This window comes from Electrona antarctica (genome assembly GCF_951216825.1).
Source record: "Electrona antarctica genome assembly, chromosome: 17".
Lineage (NCBI taxonomy): Eukaryota > Metazoa > Chordata > Actinopteri > Myctophiformes > Myctophidae > Electrona > Electrona antarctica.
This window is the reverse complement of record NC_136798.1, coordinates 5,722,258-5,739,757: the sequence shown is the minus strand read 5'-3', so window position 1 is coordinate 5,739,757 and position 17,500 is coordinate 5,722,258. Positions and strand designations below refer to the sequence as shown.

The window sequence follows — 17,500 nt, the reverse complement described above, 5'->3', positions numbered from 1 at the left end:
CAGCTTGTTCCGTTTCGCTTCTCGCTCCCTCTGCAAACTTTCCAACTTGTCAGACAACGCTTCTTCTGGCGTCCTTGTGACCATGCGTTTTCTGGTGACAGCCCCACTGACACCAGACTCAAGTTGAAGCACATTGTCATTCTGTGGCTGTTTACCAGCGCAAGATAGCGCCTCCCCGTCGCCCATGAATGAAATAAACGTCAATGTTCAGTGTTCAGATGGTCACACAGTTAAGAGTTAAAGGAGCATTCAGTGATTTGGAAAAAAAACCCGGTCCACCCGGTAACAAGATGTGCACATGCACACGCTCGACAGTGGGGGAAGTACAACAGACCAACAGCACGTGCACCAATGCCCGCCCCACTCGATCATGATTGGAGGAAGGCCCCTCTCATCCTGATTGGATGAAGGCTTTGCCACCCAAAGCCCAAACCGAAACTAGGGTTTTTTGACCCCAGGGGCTCACTGGGGACAGGGAGGAACTCCTTATATGGTCAGCACACTTTATAGTAGGGAGGATGATCCAAAAAATAAGAAAAAATAAGTGATATTTGAATTAAGTGAAATCACTGAATATACCTTTAAGAGTTAATAGTGCGTCACTTTGTGACAGCTGCTGAAAGTTGGGGTACCATACAACCATTATAAGGCAAAATGTTATAAATTTCATTATGCTTTAAGTAGCATGTGACGTGTCAAACTAGGGTTTTTTCATCATTCTGAATCCATTCCAAGCATTAGTTTTGCACGAAAAACACTCCTTGGGCTAAAAATGGCCATAGCCGTCATCACAAATGTGATGAAATCAGCACATTTGGGCATATTTGGGCAAGTGGCTATGGCCAAACTAGGGGGTCTATGGCCAAACTAGGGGTCAAACTAGGGGGTTTTCATGATTCTGAACCCGTTCCAAGCATTCGTTTTGCACGAAAAACGCTCCCAAATGTGCCCTAATGTCCCCAAATAAGTGTGTTTTTCGTGCAAAACTAATGCTTGGAATGGATTCAGAATCATGAAAACCCCCTAGTTTGACCCCTAGTTTGGCCATAGACTCCCTAGTTTGGCCATAGCCACTTGCCTAAATATGCCCAAATGTGCTGACTTCATCACATTTGTGATGACGGCTATGGCCATTTTTAGCCCAAGGAGTGTTTTTCGTGCAAAACTAATGCTTGGAATGGATTCAGAATCATGTAAACACCCTAGTTTGACATGTCACATGCTACTTAAAGCATAATGAAATTTTTAACATTTTGCCTTATAATGTATTGTATGGTACCCCAACTTTCAGCAGCTGTCACAAAGTTTCCCAAGGGAGTTGGGTGGAACAATTTTTTCTGTGATAGTAGACACCTTTATGAACACATCTGTGAAGAAAGCTAGTGGTAAGCCTTTTTTTCCCCAGAGTTGCCACAACTTAAGGTAACTTTACCTAACTAAATGCCTATACTGTACTTAGGCCACTGGATGTCAGGCATCATGGCAAACATCAAGGAAGAGAAAGAACATCTGCACAGTGCACACTCGTTTCTAGAGCTCCGAGACTTAGTTTATTTAGAGGCAACACATTGGATGAATGATTTGCCTGATGAAGACCTTGTAGGTCGAAACGTTGCGATTTGTTGCCTCTAAATAAAGTAAGTTTCTGAGCTCTAGAAACTAGTGTGCGGATGTTCCGACTGATGGATGCCCACATCTCTCTCACTGTGTCCGTCTCTCTCTCTCTCTCTCTCTCTCTCTCTCTCTCTCTCTCTCTCTCTCTCTCTCTCTCTCTCTCTCTCTCTCCTGCAGGAATCATGTCTGCCACGGGGAATGGCTATGTCATCTACATGACCATCAGGCGCAAGGCCAAGTTAAAGCCTCCGGAGATCATGACTGTTAACTTGGCCATCTTCGACTTTGGCATATCAGGTACTGTGGCTGAGTATTAAACCCATTAAAACCAGGAAAGCATCTGTGTCATTTTAGATTTTTAGACTATGGTTAATTAAAAATAGAAGATCTACAACTCATCAATGATAGATCTATCGCTTTTTTTTATTTCGTGAAATATGCAAACATTTTTAACTAACTATTTGCTTCTGGGGGTCCTTGGAACAAAATATTTTGAGATGATTGGCGGTGCACGCACGCACGCACGCACGCACGCACGCACGCACGCACGCACGCACACACGCACACACACACACACACACAACACAAATTCCTTACTGAATTCTGTTAGGGATCTGGATGGGTAGGTGGAAGGAGGTCTGTATGGAATTAGCCTCGTGTAGCCAATAACCTGCCATTCATTACAATCCAAATTCCCACGTAGTGATATTGCCTGGATATGCAAGGCTAGTAGGCTATATGGAAGACCCAGGGAGATTTCCCGAGAAGTAGTTGAGACTTGGAGCTTTCTTATAGAGCTAGTCATTATTGTAAGCCTTCAAACGCTATTACTAACAAGAGACTTCCAAGGGAGACACTTCCAAGGGTGATAACTTGGAGAAAAACAACTGAGATTGAAGGCGAACAGTTAATGAGCAGTTGAGGATGAAGAACCATTTAGATGGTTCTTCTCAACTGCTCAATTGTTAGGCCTTTTCGGGGAGGGATCAGAATAAATTATGGATCCATAATTTAGTCTGACCGCTCCACGAAAAGGCATATCTGTCCTGACCTCTAATCCATAATGTATACATTATAGATAATTAGTATGGACTTAGATTGTTCTTCGTTTATATATATAATTGGAAAAAGGCAAATGAAAATGACTTTATTGATCCCTGAGGAATCAATAAAGTTAGATCTGACGGCACCTAATAACAAGTTAAGCATCGAAAGTAATAGATGTGACGCGTCCGCACCCAGTTGTGAGCTTGTAGAGTGGGTATTTTCGAGGTGTATAAATAAATGTCACGTTATTCATATAATGTAATAAGGGACATATTCGGGAAGAGCGTTCACGCGCGTACCTCACGGTACTCTCTCTCTCTCTCTCTCTCTCTCTCTATGACCATGAAACAGAGAGCAAAATACGGCATGTCTACTACAGTCTATTCTTTGACAAAGCATTAGAATGTCTTACCATAGGCCCTGAAACAATACGACCGTCATGTTTCGTCATGTTTCATCAATGAACACGTCATAGTCACAATAGGCGAGGAAATGCATGATTCTCACATCCATGTGGCGTGTGCTGGTGTAGCTGTTAGCCCCAGTATGTTCCCTCAGCACTACGCTCATTCTGTAGCTCCGAGATGAGGTCACACCCACGGCAGCTCCCACCGCGGTTCAGAAACAGCGCATGGTTTCCAAAAGGAGCTTCTTACCCTTTTCTGCACAATGAATCCAAAAAGTGAAGGGCTACTAGCGTGCTAAACTGATTTAAACTTAGGAATGGCCAAGAAAATCCAAGTTTAGACGGTTAAACGAGCTTTAAATCGGTTGTTTAGCATGTTTTTCAAGGAAGTTGAAAAGCTTTAGCGCCTCCCCTGGTCGAATATGGAATTACATTTTCCAACTGACTTCAGTTCACTCGACATGCACAGCACACGCACGACTTCCTTGATAAACATGGAAGCGGCTGATTAAACAACCGATTTAAACGCTCGTTTAACCGTTTAATCGTTAAAGCCGCCCAGAGTGGGCGCTTGTTATCTCAGTCCTTATTATTGAAAAAAACTCAATTCTACCCCAAATTACTGAGATGTGGATTCGCACGGGATTAGTTTGCTGAATTATGGTAGGTAATTTGGCCTGTAATTGTTACAGCCCAAATCACCGACATGGTCGATTCGCACGGGATTAAAAACACAGACGTCCTCCGTGATTATGCCATATTACCTGAGGTCCTGGGGTAATACTAATCCAGTGCGAATAGAGCTATCCCACATTACCGAGCACAGCTCAGTAATGTTAATTATCATGCCGATCCATGTTGGCCAGAGCTGATTAATGCATTAATACTGGCAGCATGCACCTGACCTGTCCGGGAGTCCCCAAGGGCTATTTATGACCTGGCTGTTTCACTTTGCATTTCATTGAAACCCGTGCCTGTCCACTTTCAGTGTGAGGGGTTCTTGGTTCATGTCCTGGACATGACGAGAAGGCTAATGAGCCGTGACTATGAAATGGGAGACACTGTTTTTAAATGGGTTCACAAATGTATTATTACAAGATAAATTAATAAAAACATGAAAGTTTTATGGATAAGGGTTATATTATGATATATATGCAAGCAATGTGTTGTAAAATGTGGAGCTGTCCAGAGTTCATGCACGCACGCACGCACGCACTTACGCACGCACGCACACGCACACGCACACGCACACGCACACACACACACACACACACACACACACACACACACGCAATGCCGGCAGTGGTGGGAAAAGTAGTCGCATTTGTTACTTAACACTTTGATTGCTGGAAGATCTCAACAGGCCTATTTGGATGTTGCTGCCATTTAACATTGCACAAAGGCCTTGTTCGGGGGCCCACAGTAAAATGTTCTCTTATAGCGAGAATCACACGCCTACATCAAAAGAAAGCTGAACTTGTCCACTTCAATTACAAAAATACATTTTGATTTTACCATGTTCCATTCTGGAGATATTGACCTTTTTGCAACACCTGCATTTGCCTGGAAGTGGTTATCTTGAACAGCGAGCAGAGTTATGGATGGTTTAAAGTCAGAGACATTGACAGGCAGATATAAAATTTAACCCAATAAATATCCTATACATCCTATACACCGAATGAAAGCCCTGAATGTGTACTTTTACGAGGAAAAGAGTAAACATTGATCCCATGTACAGTTAGACAGTAATTAGTTATTGAATGCAGCTTGTGCCCACCAGATAACTTCAGAGAAGACATGGACGTGAACTCCTCAATATTCACAAAATAAGGCCTATAGCGACATATAAATACTATATACCGTATGAAACAGAAGACTCTCTGCTTTCATAAGAAAAAAACTTCTACTGTAGTAATAATAAAAATCACACCCATGTGAAGTGAGTGGTGCAACTCTGTCCCATATTCTGTTCTCTGCTTATTCAATACAGCTCGCTATATACGGACTGAGGCAGAAAGTCATGTAAACCTTTTATTTACAGTTTGGTCTGTAAACTTCTACTGTAATAATAAAAATCACACCCCTGTGAAGTGAGCGTTGCAACTGTTCTGTACTTATTCACTACAGCTCGCTATATACGGACTGAGACAGAAAGTCATGTAAACCTTTTATTTACAGTTTGGTCTGTAAACTTCTACTGTAATAATAAAAATCACACCCCTGTGAAGTGAGCGGTGCAACTGTTCTCTACAGTTGCACCGCGCAACTGTGAATATTGAGTTCGGGTCCATGTCTTCTCTGCAGTAACAGTTATATCTGGTGGGCGCAATGTGCAATGTAACCAATTTATGACAAACTGTACATGGGATCAATGTTTACTCTTTTCCTCGTAAAAGTACACATTCAGGGCTTTCATTCGGTGTATAGGATGTATAGCATATTTATTGTGTTTATTGTTATATCTGCCTGTCAATGTCTGACTATAAACCTTCATAACTCTTTGCTTTCTTAGATGATGATGATGATTGCCTCATTGTCTTGATCGCAAAACATTGGGGGGGGGGGTTCATGGGCACATTGGGCAGCAAAAGTCTTGATCCGTACGGCTATAAAAAGTCCCATTCCACCGTTCGGTTCAGAACTATAGTATAACGGTGAGACGCGTTGTCATCATCAGCTGATTTTGTTTTTCAAGCTAGTGAAGTATATTTACTAACAAGAGAACATGCCTGGGCATGCAGGTTGGAGGCGATGGAGGAAAAAAAAAGATTCCCCCGGCTGTGATGTCAACGACAACGGATCACAACACCACGGTTTAGGACGCGGAAAAGTTCGTTATACATTACACCCGGGTCGATTACGTCCCCGATGCGTTCATTGCGGTCTTATCACTACAATTATAATGAATAAAAAAGCGTTACAATCACACGTCCGAGCGATCTCCGATTATGACGGTTCTGCATGGCGATACGTGATCCACCAACGGCACACTGTCTTGTCGTGGCGGCCCCTCGATACTGTGGTTAGTTCGTAGTATTGTAGGCTCGGGGATCGTTTGGTCGCTACAGTATGAAGAAGGAAACATGCATCTGTCCATGTGTGTTGCAGACGCAATGCAATGCCGATCGGTTGTTTTTTTCCGAGAGACAGAGCCAGCCAGGACAGAGCCCCCATCTCGCAAGGCTCCTCCTGCAGGAGAAACAGGAGGGGAGGGGGGAATCGAGTAGTATAGTGTTGTGTGAAAGCCAATAGCTGGAGGAAAGCCTGGTGAGGCGAGGTTAGGTGAAATTTGATTATTTTCATACACCGACTGGATCATTCCATGGGCGCGCATGGGCGCGTCCATTTTAGACTGGCTTAGTGGCTTCTACACGTAAAGCGGCCCGCCCTCCTGTTTTCAGGATGGGAGGGTTTTTTTTTTTTTTTGGTTTTTTTTCTGATCACGTGAGCGGGACTAAGCAACAATGATAGGGCGATGGTTCTTCATTGTCCGGGTGGGTAAAAAGATGAATGAAAGTATGCTATAAAAAAGTGATTGAAACGTATTGATACGTGATCCGCACCCGACGTTTGATTAATTGATAACGTATTGATACGCGATTCGCGTCGGCTGTGTTAAGTAAACTAGACCGGTGCCTGGCTGTAGAGCACCGAGTAAACTAGACCGGTGCCTGGCTATAGAGCACCGAGTAAACTAGACCGGTGCCCGGCTGTAGAGCACCGAGTAAACTAGACCGGTGCCCGGCTGTAGAGCACAGAGTAAACTAGACCGGTGCCTGGCTGTAGAGCACCGAGTAAACTAGACCGGTGCCTGGCTGTAGAGCACCGAGTAAACTAGACCGGTGCCCGGCTGTAGAGCACAGAGTAAACTAGACCGGTGCCCGGCTGTAGAGCACAGAGTAAACTAGACCGGTGCCCGGCTGTAGAGCACAGAGTAAACTAGACCGGTGCCCGGCTGTAGAGCACAGAGTAAACTAGACCGGTGCCCGGCTGTAGAGCACAGAGTAAACTAGACCGGTGCCCGGCTGTAGAGCACCGAGTAAACTAGACCGGTGCCCGGCTGTAGAGCACAGAGTAAACTAGACCGGTGCCTGGCTGTAGAGCACAGAGTAAACTAGACCGGTGCCTGGCTGTAGAGCACAGAGTAAACTAGACCGGTGCCCGGCTGTAGAGCACAGAGTAAACTAGACCGGTGCCTGGCTGTAGAGCACCGAGTAAACTAGACCGGTGCCCGGCTGTAGAGCACAGAGTAAACTAGACCGGTGCCCGGCTGTAGAGCACAGAGTAAACTAGACCGGTGCCCGGCTGTAGAGCACCGAGTAAACTAGACCGGTGCCCGGCTGTAGAGCACAGAGTAAACTAGACCGGTGCCCGGCTGTAGAGCACAGAGTAAACTAGACCGGTGCCCGGCTGTAGAGCACAGAGTAAACTAGACCGGTGCCTGGCTGTAGAGCACAGAGTAAACTAGACCGGTGCCCGGCTGTAGAGCACAGAGTAAACTAGACCGGTGCCTGGCTGTAGAGCACAGAGTAAACTAGACCGGTGCCCGGCTGTAGAGCACAGAGTAAACTAGACCGGTGCCTGGCTGTAGAGCACCGAGTAAACTAGACCGGTGCCTGGCTGTAGAGCACAGAGTAAACTAGACCGGTGCCCGGCTGTAGAGCACAGAGTAAACTAGACCGGTGCCCGGCTGTAGAGCACAGAGTAAACTAGACCGGTGCCCGGCTGTAGAGCACAGAGTAAACTAGACCGGTGCCCGGCTGTAGAGCACAGAGTAAACTAGACCGGTGCCTGGCTGTAGAGCACAGAGTAAACTAGACCGGTGCCCGGCTGTAGAGCACAGAGTAAACTAGACCGGTGCCCGGCTGTAGAGCACAGAGTAAACTAGACCGGTGCCTGGCTGTAGAGCACAGAGTAAACTAGACCGGTGCCCGGCTGTAGAGCACCGAGTAAACTAGACCGGTGCCTGGCTGTAGATCACCGAGTCGGTAACGATGGAAGTTGAAGATCCATGCCCCTGGCTATGCATATAACTGGCTATACCCGTTGTACCCCTGTCAGAGTACCCATTCCACCCATCTGTCCCATATGGAGATTTCTGGATCTGTCTCTCTGTGTCCCTTTATTCCTATACCTGTATATTTAGTTCTGTGTCAGGCATGCCCAAATATGGAGTGTTATGATGTCGTCCATATATGAACCCTAGGCAGGGGCCCTGTCCAGATCCCGAGCAGAGGCCTTTTGTGCCGGTTCTGGACAACCGTGGTTCCGACAGACGTACATACAGAGACATGGTGCATTTATAGATAGATAGAAGTAGTGTAACAGTACAGTACAATACAGCTTTTTTGTTATAATGAGTAGGGATGAGGACCCAAATGCAGGCGACACCAGGCAGAACAATTAAACTTAGAAGGATTTATGAATCAAACTCAGGATCTTCTATAACTGGCCAAAAGGCAGGTAAAACTCAGAAAACATAACAGGAACTCACGCAACAGGGAACTACGAACCAACAAGAACACAATGTAAACACAGGACTTAAATAGACACAGGATAACAGGACATCAACATTAGGATAGGCTGGGGGACTAAAAGGACACAGGTGGAAACACTGACAAATTACAAGGTAGGTTAGACAAGGTAACTAACAGTAACTAGGAAGACAGGAAACACTAGGAACAATACTACAACATAAGATACACAAAGGCAACAACAGTGAACCAAAACCAAACAGAACAGTCAGGAACACATGAGCATAGACCAATACAGATCATACTGAAAACTCCTTTCAACCTCCTTTGTTCAAGGTTCAAGGTTCAAGGTTGTCTTTATTTGTCTCCCTTGGGAGAAATTTGTCTTGGAGACAGAGTCACAGCTGCTTACAAATAACAGACACGTTCACATACAAAAAGGAAAAACACCATGAAACACCCAACATACACAAAACAGAGATATTGCACACATTCCCTTGATAAAGTGCAACTAGTCGATAAAGTGCTTTTTGGCAATCCCTGAATCTCTGAGTCAGTAAAGTGCATTCGGCAATCTCTGATTGAGCATTTTGATTGACAGGGGAACAAAAGGGTGTTTAAATCTATTATACACATACCGTGGAGTTCTATACCTCCTACCGGATGGCATTAGCTCGTACTCTCGGTACAACACATGCAAGGGGTCAGATACAATATTCCGAGCTTGTCTCAACACTGCTTGTTCAAAGATGGCCTGGGGAGTGATGGGGGGGTGGACATGCCCATGATCTTCCCAGCCATGTTTGCTAGCCTACTTATTTGAGATTTGTACTTCACAGTTAGATTGCCAAACCAGCTGGACACACCGTATCTTAGGATTGACTCTATACTAGCTCTGTAAAAGGTCAACATGATATTTACACTGACTCCAAAGAGCCTAAGTCTTCTGAGAAAGTGTATACGCTGGTGTATCTTAGAACACAGTGTTGTAACATGCGTGTGCCAGCTCAGGTCCTCATCGATCTGTACGATCTGTACACTGATCATACTGTGGTCTCCTATGGACCTGGGGTCCACTATGACCTCCTCTGTTTTGTTTACATTTATTTTCAGATGTAGATCACACCACTCTATAAACTTGTCTACTCCCTCTGTATGGCTGAGGATGTTATTATCGCTCTTGAGCAGACTAAGTATCACGGTGACATCAGAAAACTTGATAACAAACTGATTTGGATGTGAGCTGACACAGTCGTCCGTATACAAGGTAAATAGAAAAGAGGAACTGACTGTTCCTTGGGGCACCCCTGTACTACACAGTGTCTCCTCTGAGAACACAGAGTTAAATCTCACCCTCTGTGGTCTCCTAGAGAGAAAAGAAAAATACAATTTTATTATAAAGGTGTTCACATTTAACTGAGCTAATTTACGCAACAGAATGTCTGGATGTATAGTATTAAAAGCCGAGCTGAAGTCGATAAAAAGTAATCTGACGTAGGCTACCTTACTCTCCAGGTGTTTCAAAGTGAGATGAGTTACTGTAGATATTGCATCGCATGTACTGCGTTTCTTAGAATATGCAAATTGATACTGGTCTAGTCGAGGTCCTACCTCCTTTCGGAGTTCCTCTGTCAGGATCCTCTCCAGTGATTTTACTACATTAGACGTTATAGCCACAGGCCTATAATCGTTATTCTCTAGTGGACATGCTTTCTTCGGGATTGGGACTATCACTGATTTTCTCCAAATCTCAGGCACTGTATGTGAGTCTAGTGACAGCTGAAAAAGCCTGTGCCAGGCTGGGGTTAATTCCTCAGCACACGTTTTCAACAGGAAAGCATGCATTCCGTCTGGCCCTGTTGCTTTATCGGTCTGTATGGTTTTGAACACTTTACAAACGGTGTCCTGATCTATTACCATCCTGTCATTAACAGCATCACAGTTCAATTCATTAATCACCTCGTAGCATCCCTGAGAAGTATCACATTCAAAGTGCATAAAGAAATTATTAAGCTCATTCGCTCTGGCGCTCTCATCTAGAGCAAAGATGGGCTTCCTCTCCGACTTCATATTAGTCATCTCCCTGATGGAGTCCCAGAGTCTTTTTGTGTTCGAGTTGGCCAAGTCTTGTTCCGCTCGTTCCTTAAACTTCTTTCTGGCTTCTCTCATTTGTATACTCAGTTCCTTCTGTGCAGCCTTTAAGGCTGCCGTGTCTCATGATCTGAAGGCCACCTTTTTCCTATGTATACACTCCTTGATTTCATTCATGAGGTATGGTCTATTATTATTAAACTTAGTTATTGTCTCCACCAGGCCGAAGGCATGGGGAGAGAGTATGTTTTGCACTCCGTCCGTGTGTGTGTGTGTGTCCTTCCGTCCGTCTGTTACCAGCTAATCTCCGGCACCGTTAACCCGGTCGATGCCAAACTTTGCACACACACTCCCTGGATGCCAACCTCTGCCCCACATTTTCCAGAACGGCCTGTTATAGCGCCACCATGAGGCAGCTTTTCACATGTTTTACCTAAAACTGCACCGATCTGCGTGAAACGTTGCATACACACTCCCTAGAGGTCAAGGACAAACCTTTGCCCTGCATTTTCCGCATCTGCCTTTTATAGCGCCACCAGGAGGCCGACTTTTGTAAAACACATTTTTTTATATTACTCCTCCAGATTCTGTCCAAAAATCTCACAAATCGTTACACAGTATCTCTATGGTCATGTGCTCAAGTCGGATCTGTCCCATATTTCATATTTCATCCTAATTGGCTATAATTGACTTTCACAGTTTGCAAGATTGCCCCGTTTTCAACAAAAGCCTCAAATCATGAACGCAGCATGCAATTTACGTGAAATCTTTCACACATTTTCTTACTAGGCTGAGGAATATATCCCACCCTTTTCACATTCGCCTGTTATAGCGCCACCAACAGGTTGATTTTTGCAAAACAAAATTTTTGAACAAAATGCCTCAAATCATCCAATTGCCATCAAAGGCGTATGAAGAAATGGCACCCTTTTCACATTGGCCTATTATAGCGCCACCAGGAGGCCACAACCTGACCTGGCTTGGTGGAGACCTGTGCCCCGAGGGTCACTTTTTCTAGTTACTTTCTGTGGCACTATCATTCCAACACAAAAATAAATATAAGCTGTAATAGCCTCGGCGGCTGTGTCAATGCTAGCATCAACTGTGCTCCTCTCCGTGTCGCCGCAGAGCAGCGCCACCAGAATCAATTGTTCTAACTGGCTGCTAATTGTTCTTAGCAGCCAGTGTAAGAGAAGAGCATGATTTGTGGGAAAGGACATTATGTTCAGCTTTGAATACAGTGACTGAGAAAGGAGATGCCAGTCACGATGCCAACAATTTTTTATTTTTCCAACGTTTCGGCAACAAGTTGCCTTCTTCAGGGAATGCTTTGAATACAGTACATGGTCCATGAAAGTCACAGAAGATGAAAGCACAATAGAGCCCATGGACTTAACCTTTCTCAGCTGTGGTACTCATACTGTATATGTATGTATGTACTATATATATATATATATATATATATATATATATATATAAAGTTATGAGCTTCTACAATAGACAGCTGCTCATGAAGGCCAGGGCCATTCGGCAGGATAATGCCCACCCACTCGAGTACAGGCTGTTGCCATCGGGCCGTCGTCTGGGGGCCCCCGTTGTAAAAAACAACAGATATAAGCACTCCTTTGTCCCTGCCTCGATCCGTGCAGTCAATGCTGCCAGTAATCATGTATTGTGATGATGATGATGCTGAAACATGCACTTTATGCAGCACTTTATATATTATATCTTATATCTTAAGCACTTTTTTGCTTTCTTATTTCTTATCTCTTATTCTTCTACCTGCACTAGATGCGACCAGACCTCCGTTTATGCTATGGTGTCTCTTGTCGGTTGTTGTCCTGTATTGTTTTGTATTTGTATGTCGGAAACCACTACTGTTGCTGTAAACACAATTGCCCTTCTGGGACATTAATAAATACCTTGAACCTTGAACCTTCTACTAAAGCTACAAAACACACATATGGAGACATTTCCTTACAGTAGAGCCACTCTCTCATTCTCATGCGTTGGTGTTTGACTTGTCTTCTTCCTGTCGTCCAGTAACAGGGAAGCCCTTCTTCATCGTGTCCAGTTTGTCCCATCGCTGGCTCTTTGGCTGGGAGGGCTGTCGTTTCTATGGCTGGGCAGGATTCTTCTTTGGCTGTGGAAGCCTCATCACCATGACTGTAGTCAGCCTGGACCGATATCTCAAGATCTGTCATCTCAGATATGGTAGGTCAGCATTTCCTCAACTTATTTGACCAGGGTTCCGCAGGGGTCTATCCTTGGCTGAAGTTGCCTCCAAACGTCTTTTTTCGGTTCTACACCGAATCTCAAACATCCAATCTGCAAGTTCACACCGTGTCGTGTTAAGACGCATTCTGAGCTTGTAGATCAGCTGTTTTACACTGAATGTTTGACATTTTTTGCCTGTTATGACATGGCCAGAATAGGATGATAGATCTTTATGTGTAGCTTGCCAAAGATAACCAGTAAAAGATATTGTATCAAAACAAAGTGCAGGAGGTATTTTGACTGAATAATTACTATAATTCCATTATTATTGTTCCTATGATAATCAAACAAAAATCATTTCAACATGCAGATACTGTATGTGTGTCTGAGTGAGTGTAATTTGAGTTATTTGACTATATCTGTGAATCTGTTCATGTGTCAATGTTCATGTCCATCTCTCTGTCTTTGTTTTCATCTCTCTCTCTCTCTCTCTCTCTCTCTCTCTCTCTCTCTCTCTCTCTCTTCCACCGGCCAAAGTGCAAAAAAACATGTTCTTTCACTAATCAATGTATTATCTGCAACTGCAAAACTAGCCATTTGGCTGAGCCGAAGGAACCGGGCGCAGGAGGTGGGCTGTGTGGACCCGGTGCTCATAATGATGGTGGAAAATCTCGATGTGTTCTGTGTAAAGTGGGCAATTGAGGGAGTTCTGTGCACAGTGGGAGATCATGATGAGCTGTTTTTCTCTTTCTGATTGTTTTTCTTTGAAGGGTGGCTGTTCCTCTTTTGCTTGAACCTAGTTTAGACTTCGAGGGTATGAAATGGTTTGTATCACCCAGCAGTGCTCAAATCTCTCTCTCTCTCTCTCTCTCTCTCTCTCTCTCTCTCTCTGTCTGTCGCTCTCTCTCTCTGTCGCTCTCTCTCTCTGTCTCTCTCTCTGTCTCTGTGTCAGGCACGTGGCTACAGCGCCATCATGCGTACCTGTGTTTGGTGTTCACATGGGTGTATGCAGCCTTCTGGGCCACCATGCCCCTGGTCGGGTGGGGCAACTACGCCCCTGAGCCCTTCGGCACCTCCTGCACCTTGGACTGGTGGCTGGCGCAGGCCTCGTTCTCAGGCCAGAGCTTCGTCATGGCCATCCTCTTCTTCTGCCTCGTCCTTCCTACGGGCATCATCGTCTTCTCCTACGTCAGCATCATCCTCAAGGTCAAGTCATCGTCCAAGGAGATCTCCAACTTTGACGCGCGCATCAGGAACAGCCACAGCCTGGAGATGAAGCTCACCAAGGTGATTTGTTTCCCTCTGGCTGTGGGCTCCCTATCGCACCCTAAAGCAGTGGTCCTCAACCCATGTGGGCCGGGGGCCTTGAGGATGCTGCATGTGGGCCCCCCAAAAATTGCCAAAACACAATGTTTATTTTTTTTGATCAAAGTTTCTTTATTAATTTTTCAAGTCACATATGAGTCAAAAATAGCATACAAAAATTATTGACATTTTTTACCCCTCCCTCCCCCAGAGTTCCCGCTCTGAAAGAGCCACAATAACGTGAATAACGTGTTCCTTCCACGCGCTACGTCCAACCAGGGAAACTCCCCCCTGTCAGGTGTAAAGGAGCAACTTGGACACTCGGGCATGAAGGAAGCATGAGTTCAAGTCCGTTGCTCTCCCCATGTCCCCTATATATGGGGACTAGGTTGACGGAGGGTGTGTAGAGCCCAGGATCACATTAGATAATTGACACAGGGGTGAAAAATGGGTTACAAAATCGTGGGATAAAAAAGTATAACACATGAAAGAGCCACAACCCCGGTATCACGTACCATTAACAATGAAATAAAAGGCACATACAAATATACATATATATATTCAAAAATAGACAAAACACAATGATTTTAATGATAATTATAACATTCATATTTTTTTCATATGTTCATTTTTAAAGAAAACCATGGTATGTGTTTGGCAAAAATGTGTTTTCATTATTACTTATATCGATAAATAAATAGCAAATTGGAAATGCACGCGGCCCACCCATCTGACCACTTATCAGTAGCATGGCACCCCTTTTCCTTTTCCTTGCATGCGTGTTGCCTTATAGACATGTCTTAGGGCAATAATGTGCCTTATGCCACAGAGGTGTTGTGGTGTTGAGTGGAGTGCGACATCTAGTGGCCTAATGTTGTCTATACAGTGATTCCCAACCTGTGGGCCCCCCCCATGATTGACAAAACACAACAAGATCTTAATGATAGTATGAAAAAAGTGTAATTGTTTTTCTTTTAAACCTTGAAAAATGAGTTTTGATTGGGATACAGATACATAGGAACTTAAAATATGCTACGTTAGTTCCATCGATCAACACACACACACAAACACAATCGGTTGATTGGTCATTAAAATAAACATCTGGAAATGCATGTGGCCCATCTGAACACATAACCACGTAAGTGACCAGTTAAGTGGTCAGATGGTTGGGTTGCAATTTGCGAACGCTTTCGAGAGGATTAAGTGGGCCCTGATCCCCAAAAGATTGGGAACAGTTGGTCTGTAGCACTTTAATGAAGTTTACCGGTAGATCTCATCTCGTCTTCTTATCTCCAGTCACAGTTAATTGTCTTCCTGTAGAGATGACTGGTCAGCCCATCGGTGAGATGAGATGCCCCATAGTTTTGTTTTCAAAATAGGGTTTTCTTCATTTGCTGAAAAATCTATATTTTTCATTTTCAGGAAAATGCACATTTTGGAGTTAGGTGGTTTCTTCCTGAGAGCAGAGATTCACCATTTGTGACTAAATTTGACTGAGGGACTGCCATTGGATTTTTTTGAATTTTCGTTTTTTCATGTCATTTGAAAGCAGGGAATCTTAGCTTCAAATTGACATATTGGTTGTTCAGTTTGACCCACCAGTTTTGGAGATATGGCTTATAGAGTAATGTCTTGCAGAAAACAGCGAGTTGAGAAAACAGGCTTGAAAGGTTCACTTCTGTGGACTCTAACATTACACCTAGTTACATGTTTAAGCATTTATTTCATATTTACATGTCAAGTTCAGCTCTGACACTTATTTCAGACATGCTCTATTATGTGAAGAGTCTGCCTGTGCTATTAACTAATTTTTTGAAAAAAAAATAAAAAATGTTTTTCTCCTGGTGAAAAGCTGGGTTTTGCGCGATGGCAGTCTCTCAGTCAAATGTGGTCACATTTGTTGTACAAAGAAGTATATAAGTGATTAAGGACCACTTCACCACTTTTCAACCTATCTTCATATAATAGGTCCTCACTAATAATCATGAAAAAATGGCGCAATTGTTTTCTACTCGGTCTGTGTCTCATAGGAGGGCTGTGGGCAGTTCAGAAACCGTCCTCCAGTGACATCATCGATGAGGAATACAAGCTAATAGAAACTGCAGGCTTTCTAGTCCTGAAAAGTTGCAATGCGAAAATGGAAGCCACCGTTCTCACGATAATGAAAAAGAAAATTTTAAAAATAAATCTGCCTAATGATGATGTCACTGGAGAACGGTTTCTAAACTGCTCACAGCCCTCCTATGAGACACAGACTGAGTAGAAAGAAATCGTGCCATTTTATCATGATTATTAGTGAGGACCTATTATATGAAGATAGGTTGAAAAGTGGTGAAGTGGAAATGTACCGTTCTTTTTTTTTACAAATCAGAAGTTAGTTATACATAAAGACATTACTGACCATCTCATCTTCGTAACATGTCTTCCCCTATAGGTGACAATGTTGATCTGTGCTGGATTCCTGATAGCCTGGATTCCTTATGCCGTGGTGTCTGTGGTGTCTGCGTTCGGGGAGCCTGACACGGTCCCCATCGCCGTGTCAGTTATCCCCAATCTGCTGGCCAAGTCGTCAGCCATGTACAACCCCATCATTTACCAGGTCATCGACCTGAAGAACTCCTGCGCAAAATCCAAATCCAACTGTTTGAAGTCCCGGCAATTTAAAAGGTATCAAGGACTATCATTTTTTTACACGTTTATTCTATTGACTTGTGTAATGTTCCAGGAAGGCAGTGCTTTCCATTTATTATTGCATTATGATATGCAAATCTACTTGCCTAGACTTTAAACTTGCTTGAGTTACTGTAGGTCATCTTTATGTTGCCTTAATTTTTGTCTTGTATTGTACAAGAGAGGGCGAAAGAGAGGGCGAAAGAGAGGGCGAAAGAGAGGGCGAAAGCATGATTGGCGTTATGTTTACAGCATCTCAGAAACCGCTGATATCCTGGGTTTTTCCACATACAGATACTACAATACTTTATACTCTACTCTAGTGAGTCTACCCTAATCTAATTTACTCTACTGTGTACACTACTTCATTCCGTCAGAATGAGTCCATATCCCCTCAGCTGAGCTCAATCTTGACCCAGTGACCTGCACATAATTGAAAGCGTTTATGTGAGCCTACCTCTCCAGGACATGTCACAATGAATGGCTTTGGCTTTCACAGAACAGGGAAACGCTAATGTCTGTAGATGTTCTTAAGGTTACATTTCAAACAAGAGCCTCATTATTTATGACTCAATGGGCTCTCTCTAGTAGACCATTGATCCCCAACCTTTTTATACTGAAGTACCAGCTCAGAAAATATTTGGCTCTCCAAGTACCACCGTAATAACTAATGTTA

General features: G+C 43.9%; 1 protein-coding gene across 1 annotated transcript in view; it reads left to right on the top strand.

The window, feature by feature from the left end:
• The window catches only part of opn5 (opsin 5), a gene marked incomplete at its 3' end in the record, with an annotated part of 29,307 nt that extends 12,081 nt beyond the window's left edge, over window positions 1–17,226 (top strand). Inside the window, exons 2-6 of the mRNA XM_079525680.1 lie at window positions 1,792–1,911; window positions 12,676–12,846; window positions 13,802–14,136; window positions 16,589–16,821; window positions 17,202–17,226. Coding sequence (XP_079381806.1) covers window positions 1,792–1,911; window positions 12,676–12,846; window positions 13,802–14,136; window positions 16,589–16,821; window positions 17,202–17,226 — 884 coding nt within the window. The remainder of the gene's footprint in view (window positions 1–1,791; window positions 1,912–12,675; window positions 12,847–13,801; window positions 14,137–16,588; window positions 16,822–17,201) is intronic.
• Window positions 17,227–17,500: the final 274 nt, after the last annotated feature.